This window comes from Manis javanica, chromosome 5 (genome assembly GCF_040802235.1).
Source record: "Manis javanica isolate MJ-LG chromosome 5, MJ_LKY, whole genome shotgun sequence".
Classification (NCBI taxonomy): Eukaryota; Metazoa; Chordata; class Mammalia; order Pholidota; family Manidae; genus Manis; species Manis javanica.
In genome coordinates this window covers 26577348-26590258 of record NC_133160.1, presented here as the reverse complement: position 1 = coordinate 26590258, position 12911 = coordinate 26577348, and the positions used below count along the sequence as shown (strand labels likewise).

At 43.4% G+C, this 12911-nt stretch overlaps 1 protein-coding gene across 1 annotated transcript; it reads left to right on the top strand.

The window, feature by feature from the left end:
- Nucleotides 1-818: 818 nt before the first annotated feature.
- Nucleotides 819-11878, top strand: LOC140849713 (nuclear envelope pore membrane protein POM 121-like). Its single transcript, XM_073238056.1, has 8 exons — nucleotides 819-899; nucleotides 3715-3789; nucleotides 5330-5480; nucleotides 9753-9844; nucleotides 10460-10533; nucleotides 11000-11112; nucleotides 11240-11333; nucleotides 11748-11878. The coding sequence occupies exons 3-8, from the start codon at nucleotides 5418-5420 to the stop codon at nucleotides 11876-11878; spliced, it is 567 nt and encodes a 188-aa protein (XP_073094157.1). The 5' UTR covers nucleotides 819-899; nucleotides 3715-3789; nucleotides 5330-5417.
- Nucleotides 11879-12911: the final 1033 nt, after the last annotated feature.

Below are 12911 nucleotides of genomic sequence, written 5' to 3'. Positions count from 1 at the left end.
CCAAGCAGAGCTTCCCTGGCCTATGACCCATGCCCTGACCCACGGTATCTTAACAGCCTGACCCTAGGGCTGACACAGAACCCCATGTCCTTCAGGCTGGCCCCTCCTACCACCATATTTAAGAGCCCCTGGGCTAGAGAGACCTGGGTCTGCGGTCCCTGACTTCCCAGCCTGGGGAGAAGGCAGGCGTGGACACGCTGTCCCCATGCCTGCCCACATTTGGGGCAGAATGTGCCCAAGAAGTCCCCGGTTTCTGGCCATGACGAAGCCCATCAAGGCAATGGATGGGGAGGGAGGAAGGGGAGGGTCTCACAGGACATTCCCAGCCAGTGGGACCAGGAGCTGGCCAGTGAAGACCCCTCCCCCCAACAAGTACCATGTGGCAGTGAAGACTAATCACGTCCCTAACCCTCTACTTCCCTCCTGGAAGGGGCGCAAAAGGAGGAAACAATGGGGAGAGACGTTAACGTTCATAAAAACATGGTCAAGGTGCTCAAGGCAGCATAAGAGTGGGTGTGATTTTGTCCCACTGACTCCCGCAGGAGGGGTGGGCACTGAGCCGCGAGCCCCGAGACGGCCTTCGCGCGCCGTCTCCCGGCAACTTCGGAACGCGCGCGGCCAACGCTCAAAGCTCGCCTCGCCTCTGGCCCCGGCGCGCTAGCGAAGGGAGTTCGTGTGGCAGAGAGCCTTGGGCCCCGCTCGCCTGCCAGATCTCGGTGATCCCTCCGCATGGGAAATTTTCTCAGCAAGCTACGCCCCCCGCAGCTCGGCCCCGCCCCGGAGGCCAGGAGCCGCCCACCCGCCCGCCCCGCCCCGCCGGCTCCCGCGGCCCGTCGCTACCCCATTCACCCCTCAGTCCCCACTCCTTTCCTCCGATCCCCTTGGAGGCCTTGCTGCCGGTAAGATACGCTGACCCTCCCCAGACCGAGGAGTTGACTTTGTTTCTTTGGGTTTTTTAAAAATTCTATTTTATTAAGGTATTATTGATATAAACACTCTTATGAAGGTTTCACATGAAAAAACAATGTGGTTACTACATTCACCCCTGTTATCGTGTCCCCGCCACACCCCATTGCAGTCACTGCCCATCAGCGTAGTAAGATGCCAGAGTCACTATTTGCCTTCTTTGTACTAAACTGTCTTCCCCCTGATCCCCCCCACACCATGTGTGCCCATCATAATACCCCTGAATCCCCTTCTCCCACCCTCCCACACCCCTCCCCTTTGGTGACTGCTAGTCCCTTCTTGGGAGTCTGAGAGTCTGTGTTGTTTTGTTCCTTCAGTTTTGCTTCGTGTTATACTCCACAAAGGAGGGAAATCATTTGGTACTTGTCTTTCTCCGCCTGGCTTATTTCACTGAGCATAATATCCTTCAGCTCCTCCCATGTTGCTGCCAATTGTAGAATCTGTTTGTTTCTTATGGCTGAGTAGTATTCCATTGTGTATATGTACCACCTCTTCTTTATCCATGCATCTCCTGATGGACACTTAGGTTGCTTCTGTATTCTAGCTATTGCAAATAGTGCTGAAATAAACATAGGGGTGCATATGTCTTTTGGAATCTGAGAATTATATTCATTGGGTAAATTCCTAGGAGTGAATTCCCAGGTCAAATGCTATTTCTATTCTTTGAGGAACCTCCATATTGCTTTCCACAATGGTTGAAATAGCTTACATTCCCATCAGCAGTGTAGGAGGGTTCCCCTTTCTCCACATACTCACCAGCATTTGTTGTTCTTAGTCTTTTCATACTGGCCATCCTTACTGGTGTGAGGTGATATCTCATTGTGGTTTTTACTTGCATTTCCCTCATGATTAGTGATGTGGAGCATCTTTTCATGTGCTTGTTCACCATCTGAATTTCTTCTTTGAAAAGTGGTCTGTTCATATCCTCTGCCCATTTGTTAATCAGGTTATTTGCTTCTTGGGAATTAAAGCATGTGAGTTCTTTATATATTTTGGATCATAACCCCTTCTCGGATATGCCATTTATGAATATATTCTATACTATAGGATGCCTTTTTGTTCTGTTGATGGTGTCCTTTGCTGCACAGAAGCTTTTAAGTTTGATGTATTCCCATGTGTTCATTTTTTCTTTTGTTTCCCTTGCTCGAGGAGATGCATTCAGTAAAAAGTTGCTCATGTTTATATTCAGAATATTTTTGCCTATGTTATTTTCTAGCAGTTTTATGGTTTCATGACTTACATTCAGGTCTTTGATCCATTTTGTGTTTACTTTTGTGTATGGGGATAGACAATAATCCAGTTTCGTTCACCTGCATGTAGGTGTCCAGTTTTGCCAACACCAGTTGTTGAAGAGGCTGCTATTTCCCCATTGTATGTCCATGGCTCCTTTATCATATATTAATTGACCATATATACTTAGGTTTATATCTGGGCTCTCTAGTCTTTTCCACTGATCTATGGGTCTATTCTTGTGCCAGTACCAAATTGTCTTGATTACTGTGGCTTTGTAGTAGAGCTTGAAGCCGGGGAGCATAATCCCACCTGCTTTCTTCTTCCTCCTCAGGATTGCTTTGGCTGTTCGGGGTGGAGGACTTGGCTTTTAAATCCTTTTTTCTTCTTAAGTCCTAAGTGGGTTTGTGTGTCTCACAAGCCTCTCAACACCCAAAAAACAAGGTGTTTGACCTCTTTAAGCACCTTGGTGTGTATCAGCCATGTCCTGCCTTCCTTTAGCCTTTGCTATGAGATGTGCTGCCAGAACTGTTCCCTTCCTTCAGTTCTTAAAGCTCTGAGCTTTAATACAGTATGGGTTTAGCAGAATACTTGGTAAATCACTTAAAATATCCCTAATTCAGGTGAAAATATTGTCTGTCTTTAAAGCATAGTACTACAATAGGTTTTGCTACTTTATTTCTTTGGGCCAATGCATTGTATCAGCAGAGCTCAAAGAGGTGTACCCAGGAAACCTCCTTGATGGATGTAACTTGGCTGATAAAGATGATTAGATTAAAAGACTTGATTTTTCATTTGGTCCCAGTGGCTGAGTGATAACAACAAAATTCAAAGCTTGGGTGGCAGCACTATGTCCTTGAGAAGTACATTTATTTGAAAAGGTGAACATTCAGGTTTTTAAAACGTTTGACTTTGGGTGTGTATTTCTGATGACTTAGCATAAAAGATTGAAGGAATCTTGTGGAGGTCAGAGAGAAAATTACTATTATTAGGGTCCAAACAGGTTTCTCATGTTCTCCAGGTTGGTAATTTTTCTAGACCCCAGTGAGCCTATAACTGAGGGCTCCGTATTAGCTTTCCCATAATTGGAATAAGCAGTGATTATGTGCACCATGCACAGGCCCTTATGTGTGATGTGTGAAGTTCTTCTCTTACAGACTGAACTAAATGAGAGCATTGGGGGATGGGTGTAGTTGGGTCACTAAAGTGTTTTTTTGTCTTTAATTTATGGGTGGGAGGATATTAAATTTGTGATTGAAGTGCTTTTGGGAGAACTTAGCAAATAATCAGTACACCTGAATAGTTCAAAAGGTCTCGGAGCATTTTTATACTTTTCTTATTAGATTAGGACAGGCCTATAATAAATTTACCTTCCTGAATCTTTGAGATTTGAAGCAATCTTTTCTTGTCTAGCATGAACCTATGTTCCATAGAAAGAGTGTAAGATCTCAGGAATATGAGAGTAGGCTTTAAAGAGAAAGTCGTATCATCTAACTGAGGGTTTGTGATTTGTCACAGGTGCCAAGACAGCAGTGTGAGGTCAGCTTTTACGCCCGTGCTGACCAAAGGAGTCCGTACTCCTTTTGTGCCTAAGTAAGTGAGAATCCATCTGGGTGGGATTTCCTATTTGAAAAAGGTCATTATCAGAGTTATTGTCCTGTAAATTTTCCTCCTTCAAATCAGAGAGGAACATTTTGAGTGACTTGCCACAATAACTACCTTGTCTAATTCCTTTTTCTATTTTTCATTAATATGCATAAAATATGCTAAGGCTAAGAGGGTTTGTAGATACATTGAATAACCAAGTATGTAACAAAAATATCACAAGGTTTGTGCAATGGATAACATGCAACAGTACAAAATTTAAGAAAAATGTTAGATTTCTGCATTTGAGCTTAATTATACTTGAGGAAGAATTGGCTGGGAGAGAAAGAGGCTGCAAATGTTTGTGAAAAGACTTGGGGTAACTTACATCTTGAATTTGGGTCAGCACAATGTCATGGCTGCCAAGAAAGCTTAACATGCTCCTACTCTGTGCTGATAGGAGAACAAAGACGGGGAAGAGGCAGGTCAGTGGTAGTGCTCGAATGCCTTAGTCCCGTGGTCCGTGGAGCACTGTTGGTGGGCTGTGCTGCCCTGCAAGACGAGGCAGACACAGAGCGAAATTCACTGGGAGAGAGGGAAGCAGCTCAAGATGTCACGGGGTGGTGGTGGTGGGCAAGGGGGTTCTAAAGGTACATAAGTACTGGCCCAGAGGAGAAAAACCTGAGGGGCGTAAGGAAGTGAGGGAGGGAAGGACAATGGTCTGCCAAAGTCTGAAGGGCTGTCACAGGAAAGGAGGACAATTGGCCCGGTTTGGCTCCAGATGGGATCCATAGGTGAAGTAGGTGAAGGAGGAAGTATGTTTTCACCCAGTGTAGGAATAAACTGGTCTCTGGTTGACATTCATCAGCCAGAGATAGTGAGCTGTCTGCGCTGTCACAAAGGTTGAATGGCTAGTTCACAGGAAAGATGTTTAGGAAATTTCTGTTTCAGTTTGAATCTTAGAAAAAGTGGTTGGTTCCTCCTAATTTTTTTTGACAGCTTTATTGAGGTACAATGGACATAAAATACTGTGCCTCTTTAAAGTGTACAATCTGATAAATTTTGATATGTATCCTTATCAGAATTATTGTCCTATACATTTTCCTCTTTGAAATCAGAGAGGAACATTTTGAGGAACTTGCCACAATAACTATTTTGTCTAATTTCACACCCGTGAAACCATCAGCACAGTCAAGATAATGAACATCACCACTCCTGCCAGAAGTTTCCCCGTGCCCCTCGGTGAAGCCTTAAAACCTCCCTCTCACCCTGCCCCTGCTGCCAGGCATCCATTGGTCCCCATTCTGTCACTATAGATTTGTGTGCATTTCCCAGACTACACATAAGTAGAATCATATGTTTAATTTTTAAAATACTTAGCTTTCCCTTTCTGACTTTGTGAGACAGGTTTAGCTGAATTAACAGTAAAATTAACATTATCCTTTTTCATTACATTAGAACGATTTTGTGACCATGGGATAAAGCCTTAAAACAATGTTGTTGCCTTTCAGTAGCACATCTGTGTTTTTCCCTTTCATTTCACTTTTAGGCCTGGGCCTCTGAAGAGTGGCCGCAATGTCCAGAGCTCAGATGGCCGCCTAAATAAGAGATTCCACCCCTACACACGTGGCATCCCTATGTCTGGTCGCAGTCACAATGCCATTCCCAGCGACCACAGCTCGACTGGAGGGATCTCTCAGGTACATTCACCTGGTGGTGTGGAAGAAGTGGGGTCTTTGCATTTATTAGTTGATTATGCAGTGTTTACTAGCCACCTTCTGTCAGATGCTGAGATCACCTCTAAGGCAACAGCAGTTACCAACCCCTGAATGATCGCTATAGACCAGTGGAACAAACTAGAAAGCCCAGAATGCTTATGTGGAAACCTGAATACAAGACACAGCCATTATTATAGACAGATGGACAAAGGATGAATAATTCAAAAACTGGTACTAATTTGATTAAAAAGGTAGATTGAGTCTGGATTGCATTGGGTCATAAATTAATCCTATAGGCACTGGGAATTTAATGAAAGTTTTTAAAATAAGTGGTTATAATTCTTTTTAGAAAGGATGTAGTGTAGACTGGAGAACAGATCAAGTTTCGCTACCAGAATGACTTGGGTTCAAATCTTGGCTTTGGCACTTAGTAGCTATAGACTCTTGGGCAGGTAAAAGACTTGAACTCTCTTTTTCTCATCTCTAAAGGACTGTTATAAAGACTGAAGGTAATGTTTGAAAAGCACCCATTACAGTGCTTGTCAGTAAGTGGGCACCCAATATATAGAAGCTTGAAAAAAATAATGCATGTGCTGAGGAGGTTTTTGAGAGGAGAAAGAATTTGACATAAGTTTTCATCTATACAGAAGGCTCTTAGAGTAATATAAATGACATGTTAATGATAAGTGACAAATGTAGGAGATGAAGGCCCCAGCCAGGCAGTTATGGCAATGCAGAGGACAACAGTACGAAGTCTTTATTCTGCACTAGGCCCTCTGCTGAGCACTGTACATACATTTCCTCAATCAGTGATCACAACAGAACTATGAGATACATAGTCATTGCTCCTCCTTACAATTTCACTTCAAATGTCATACATACACAAAAGGAAGGGAAAATATCATAATGAACCTCCATGTAGCTCCAGCAGTTAACTGTTTTGTCAGTCCTGTTCCATCAACACTCCCACCCCAGGTTGGTTTTGCTCTTGTGTTTTAAAGTACAAACATGTTGTTTCACCTGTAGGTACTTCAGTGTATTTTTTTAATTTTTTGAACATTAATAACCACAATACCTTTATTCCTCTGAATAATTATGACTTAATGTTAGTTATTATCACTCCAATTTGCCCTTATTACCCTATCTTATTATAGTTACTTTGAATCAGGGACCAAAAATCAACTCATTGCATTTGGTTCACATGTCTCTTATACTCTCTCTTTTTCTTTTGAGCATTCAAGGTATGTAATTAATATATGTAATAAAAAATCTGAATGTAAGACTGTACACTTGTGGAAATAATGATTCTGACCTACTTCATAAGGTAGTTGTGAGGTAGTACATATAAAGTGTTCAAGAGTTTGCATTGTCCATAGTAAACATTCAAGAAGTGCCACCTATTACTATAATTTTAAATAAGTACAGTCCTTTAATTTCAGGGAACTTAATTTACACTCAGAGCTTCAGACTTAACATTATACAATGCTATGTATGGTGGCCTAACAAGCAGGCAAGGTAACAATAATCTTAAACTTTTTAACAGGTTGTTTTATATTTTTGAGATGTGCCCTTCTTGGCTTTTAATCTAATTATAATGCTTTGAAATTATGCATGTTTTCACATAGTGTAACTTCAGTCTTGAGCGATTGTTATGTTTAAATTATTATGATGTACTTTTGTATCACAACAAAATTACATTGTCCTCATAGGATTGAATTTCAGTCATAGAGAAAATGAAGAAGGACTCATAATTGTAAATTATCTTCACTTTAATCAGTAGCATAATGTACATTATCATTTTATTTAAAAGGTTATTCATTGAAAATCATGAGGTATTTATTGTATAGATGCCTTTAAACTTGGGTTTTAAATATAGGTTTTGTTTTTTCTTATTCTAGAAATGTTCATTAGTTTATCTTAATTTGAATTAACTGGAAATGGCGGTCACCTGGGGGAAAATGCAGACCCAAATGTAGGCTCGTCTCCGGGCTTCTCTTCTCTGTCTTGCCTCCACAGCGTCTCAGTGCTTTAGCAGCTCTTTCACACTGCCATGCCTCCAAACAGATGTGCTCCTCATCTTCTTCAGCATTTGCTGCTTGCCCTCAGCAGGCGGTTGGTCTAGAACACTGTACTAGGCCTTTGCCACATTTTGTTGTAAAGTTCCCATTACCAGTGGAGCCTGTGGCCTACTGCAAGATGTACACTCACTGACACTGACAGCTTTTGGATATTCTGTTGTGAGTAGTTAGCAGCCCCCTACAGATGTGTGATGTTTGAAAATGTAAGTTCTCAGAAGCAGGTGTCAGGAAGCAGAGACTATATATGAACCTTCTTTACACGATGCCTCATGGGAAGAACGGGCGGTGAATAGTGAACACAGTGCGATCAGCCCAGATGGCAGCCCTCATATTTGGAGTGGTAGCATAGCTACTTGACTTAATTTGATTTTTCGGAGGAACACTGGTAAACACCCAAATCTGAGCTGTGCAAATTAGAAGTTCTAGCTTTGCCATTGTAAATCATTACCAGCATTAAACTGGTACTGATTATGTAAATTAGTACCAGCATCAAACTGGTACTAATTATGTAACAGAGAAAGTGAACAGTCCTCTGACTTCTCTGTGTGTGGCATTGGTGTCTCCATTTGTCTTAACAGGACATACTGTTTTCCAAGGCAGAAATATTTATAATGGCCTTAAATTGTCTAACCTCAAGCTTGCATTTCTAACTTCTTATCCCTTTATATGTACCCCATAATTAAGGCAAATCAAAATGGTTCCTAAGAGCACCTAATACTGATACTTCCCTGCATCCTGACCTTTCCATGTTCTGTTCTCTGTCCAGAATGACTACCCATCCCACTGCAAGCCTATAAAGTTTGTCTGTCTCCAAGTGTTTTTTTTTTTTTAAGTCAAATCATAAAGGACCATCTCAGATACCACCTTCATCCACTGATTCTTCTAACTGAACTCTGCATAATCTTTTCTTAGGCTCCTGGCCAGAGACCTTCTTTATCTTTGGTTGCTGTCATCATTTTGTGTCCTGTCCTGTCTCTTTTCCAGATTGTAAATTTCTTGATGATGGAACCGCGATACTTATCTTCAGATTCTTTGTAGAGTTTGAAGGTATAGTTTGAATCCTTATGAAGCAGGAACTAGGCAAATAAAAATGGAATTCCAATGCAGAGCTAACTGCCAGAGACATAGACTGTTTTTATGAGTTGCCTTGTTGCGTATTCCTTGTCCACTTCTCATTTGACACCTTCATTATATTCATATGGAACGTTGAGACTCCATTTTAACATGGTACGGATATTAATTCATCAGTTTAATGGAAAAGACCTGCCTTTTAATGTTGCTTATGGTTTTGTTTTTGTTTTGGTTTCCTATTTTTTTCATAGTTTATGGAAACATTAGTATGGTTGAAAATTCAAATGGCACAAAAGGTGTATAGTAAAGTCTCTTTCACATGTGACAATATTTTTATACAGAAAGGTTCCTAGTTTTACGTAACCACCTGTCAGCTTTCTGTCTTCTCTCTCTGGTACAGTCTCTCCCTACCCAACCTTATCTAACAGCTTGTCTGTTTTGTTACAGTCCTTTTCTTTGTTACACTTCCAAATGTAAATCTTTTATCACGTCTGTGTTGTACGTGTATGCACAGTCTATGAGGTAGAGAGAAAACACTTTTCCCATAATTGTTGAACTGGATTATCCTGAACGCTGGCTAGTCACGGATGGATGGCTGTATGGATAATTATCATATGACAGTAAATACCATAGATATTGCAAAAGTCACAAGTGTCACAATAGCATATTTTTAAAATTTAATAAAATAAAACTGAAAATTTAATGAAAGCAAGACCAAACTAGCTTACTGGTTTATTTTCACTGGAAGAGTTTCTGAGTTTCCCTTTATCATGTCCATGGACTAATACGGCATGACCTTGTATGCATCAGAGCTCGCTCTCAGCCGCCACTGAGTATGACGTTCCACTCTCCAGGATATGCAGAAAGCACGCTCATTCCTCCGCCATTTATTAGCATTCCATTACTTTCTCTGACTTTATAACCCATAGTTAATACTGGCAATTGACTCACTTTCCAGAAGCCCCTCTTCACAAAGAAATGTTTTTTAGTCACTTGGAGAGGAGACTTTATATACAGTGATGGGTTAGAGCCACAGAATTATGTTGAAGGTCAGCTCCTAAGTTATTACATAGGGTCAGTCACGTGACTTGTGTTTGGCTTTTAGCTCTGTAAGAGAAGAGGTTCCAGTGCCTCACCCTTCTCCATCCCCAACTCGTGCTACATGAAGACAATAGAGAGGCCAGCAAAGAAAATGAGGTAATCGCTGATTTGCTCTGTGGATTAATGAGAGGGTAGGAAAGGAGGGGAATTCACTTGGCTCTCAGGCTTTCTGAGACTCCAATTTGGAGAATCAAAGCACTTCACATCCAAAGGGCAGTGACATTGCCGCCCTGAATCGCTCTCGTCTCTTGCAGTCATCACATACCTACCACACCTGCCTCTGCTCCCCCTCATCTTCAGCGTGAGGGGCTGGGGTGTAAGGGGAGGGGCCGCATGGGACAGAGTGAACAGAGTGACTGATGGAGGTGGGCAGCAGGCTTCACATTCTAGACCCCAGCTGACCCTCTAGGTGCCCGACTAGAATGCCGCTTTCTTAGAGAGAGAGCTGTGACTACAACTCTCAGACATTTGGCAGGTTGTATGGAAGGTCCTGGAGATTGTTTTGTGCTTGTTTTAAGACAAAGGTGTCTCTGTGGCTTCTCTCAACTGCCTCCCTTCATTTCTTTAGGAATTCTCTTTATTTTATTTGTTGTCTTGACACACTGCGATCTTAGTCATGGTTGTTCTAGACTTTGGCCAGTTGGTAGTTAGGAGGGTATAAGACATTATCCAGCACTTTTCTAAACTTAATTGTGCCTCTTCCTCCTACAGAAAACAGGAGCTTCCTCCTAACTCTGGCTCCTCAGATCCCTTGGGAAGTGAGAAGGGGTCCCAGGGAGAACAGGGTAAGTTGACGAACGCATGGCATGTGTTGGCGGTAGTGTGTATGGAGGGCGCATGGACTACAACCCACCAGAAACATGTACTAAGCCTTGATTTGTGTGGGGCATGGTAATTACAGAGACAGATGTTCCTCTCCTTCGGGCTTTACGGTCTGGTAAGGGAGAAAGGTGGCCTAGACTCATATAGCATAACCCAGGCCACATGGGGGGTTCAGGGTAAGGTAAGCCTAGGTGGGGTAATCTGTGCAGTCCAGGCAATTTCTGTCCAGTAAGCAACCATGTGCACACATTTGGAGCGATTACCACCTCATGGCTTCTTGACTGTTAGAAATAATCTTGCCAACACCATCCAAGAGCCCAAACCATGGAAGATAGAATCTCAGAGACACCTAGTGAAAGTTCAGTATTAAAAACTAGGCTGGAAAGACAAAGAGAAGAGAAGAAAGTAAGTCTGATATTTTATTTGCAGCTACAACCACATCTGGGAAGGCCAACTCCAGGGATTCTCCACCCAGCAGCTCGCGGCCACGTAGACGCAAATTCCAACTGGTGCCGTCCAGGCGAGGGATCCCACTTATCATGGTATGGTCTGTCCACCCGCCCCTGCCCACCCCAGCCTGGCTCCCCTGAGTCCCAGGAATGGAAGGGTCAGTGCAGGTTTCTTTCACTGCCTTCTGACTGGCTCGGCTTCTCCTTTTCCTCTTGGTAGCCTGAAGCTCCCATGCTCGGCTATACCATCACAGTCGAAGAGTATGAGCAAGTTCAGACAGAGTGGCTGAAGACCGTCTTCAAGGATAAGACTGGTAAGGAATACGGGTTAATTTCACACTCCAGAGACGGTTCCCTTTGGTTATATTTTGGTCTTTCTCCTCTGAGAAATCCAGCTCGTGGGTTCTCAGTGGACTCCGAGCACAGTGAGCACTGACATTGAGAGGAAGCATTTCTACACGAGTTCCCCTGAGTCCCTGAGCCTCCCCGTGCCCTGCGAGGCCCCTGGAAAGAATTCTCCCACCAGGGAGGACAAGCCTTTCTTTCTTCCTTCGAAACTGCCTCAAACTCTGAGAGTGCGAACCCTCCTGGCCCTCCACCGTCTAATCTCATCCTGCCTGCTGCGGGGACTGCTGCTTCCTCAGCCTCCCTCCCAGCCCCAAGCACTAACCTGCTGCTGGGGAGCTTGGGGAAGTTGGCAAACTCCCTGGGCCTACCTTCTTTTCCAGGTGAGTGGGACAGCTTTCTGGGGAGCACACAGTGCCATCAGCCTCTGCTTAGGGGAAAGCAGCATGCCAGCCAGTCACTGAAATGGTTGAACCTGCTCTGGCTTAGCACACCTGAGCTGGTGCAGGCCTGACGGCTTCAGAACCCTCTCATCAGGAGGGAATTGTAGGGAAGGGCCTGCCATCCTTAAAGCTGGAGAAGGCCGCCTCGTTTTGGTAGTCAGAGGGCTGCTGGCTTGCAGCCCATTCCTTAGCTGCTCTCAGCTGTGCTTGGGTTTAGATGATTGGATTTTCTTTAGTGTCCACACATTTAACCCCTGCTAGGCCAAGTTTTATCCCCTGTTGTCTGTCTTATGATCTGTGAAGGGTAGAAATAAAGAGCCTTTCCCTGATTTTGAGCAATGAATACTTTAAGAACCTGTGGTAGAGATGAGTCATATTTGCTGACACCTGAATCCCTGGCACATAAGTCTTCTAGAGCACCAATACCATCACATTTGAGATACCAAAATTCACGTTTTCTGTTCTTCCTAGAATCTGCTGCAGTGGCAATGTTGGGGGGGAGGCATTGTGTATTTTCCTCATCCTTGTCCCCACCGTGACAAGCAATTGAAAGGCAGAGACACAGTAGTGAAGGAGAGGAAAAGATTTATTTAGAGTTACTTAGACAAAAAGACCAGGTGACTCAGAGAGAGACAGCAGCACCCTGCAAGGTTCAAAAGAGAGAGTTTACAGTGAAAAGGTTACGCACTTAGAAAGTGCGGGCGACCTCAGGGAGAGGAGTGCCCTGAAAGTTTGGGGTTCCCCCTTTTAAGGATTCTTCAGGAATGTGACTAAGGGCTGGGGGTGCAGACCTGTTAGGTGGTCTTTGAATACTTAGAACTAATGTAGCACGAGGAACTTACTGCTCTGATTTCTCCCTGGGAGCCCGACATTTCTTGGCTGGGAGCATATCAAGACTGCCTGCCCGGCCACCAAGGTGGGCTGAGTTATTGTCTGTTTGCTAAAGTGTAAGTTAAGAATCTTCTTAATGTCCTGGGTATTAAAACCCAATCTTATTTTTAAGGTGGAATCCTTCCTGCCTGTTACTGTGTTGTTTATGCTGGGCTTGCTTGTCATTATTAATTGGGCAGATTGCAAACTACTTCATTAGGGAAAAAGAGTATA

Excerpts from the sequence above, each read along its gene's own strand:
- LOC140849713 (XM_073238056.1), top strand. The coding sequence starts at position 5,418 with ATGTCTGGTCGCAGTCACAATGCCATTCCCAGCGACCACAGCTCGACT. Across the intron at positions 9,845-10,459 it reads AGGCCAGCAAAGAAAATGAG|AAAACAGGAGCTTCCTCCTA; the intron begins GTAATCGCTGAT and ends TTCCTCCTACAG. Across the intron at positions 10,534-10,999 it reads GGGGTCCCAGGGAGAACAGG|CTACAACCACATCTGGGAAG; the intron begins GTAAGTTGACGA and ends TTTTATTTGCAG.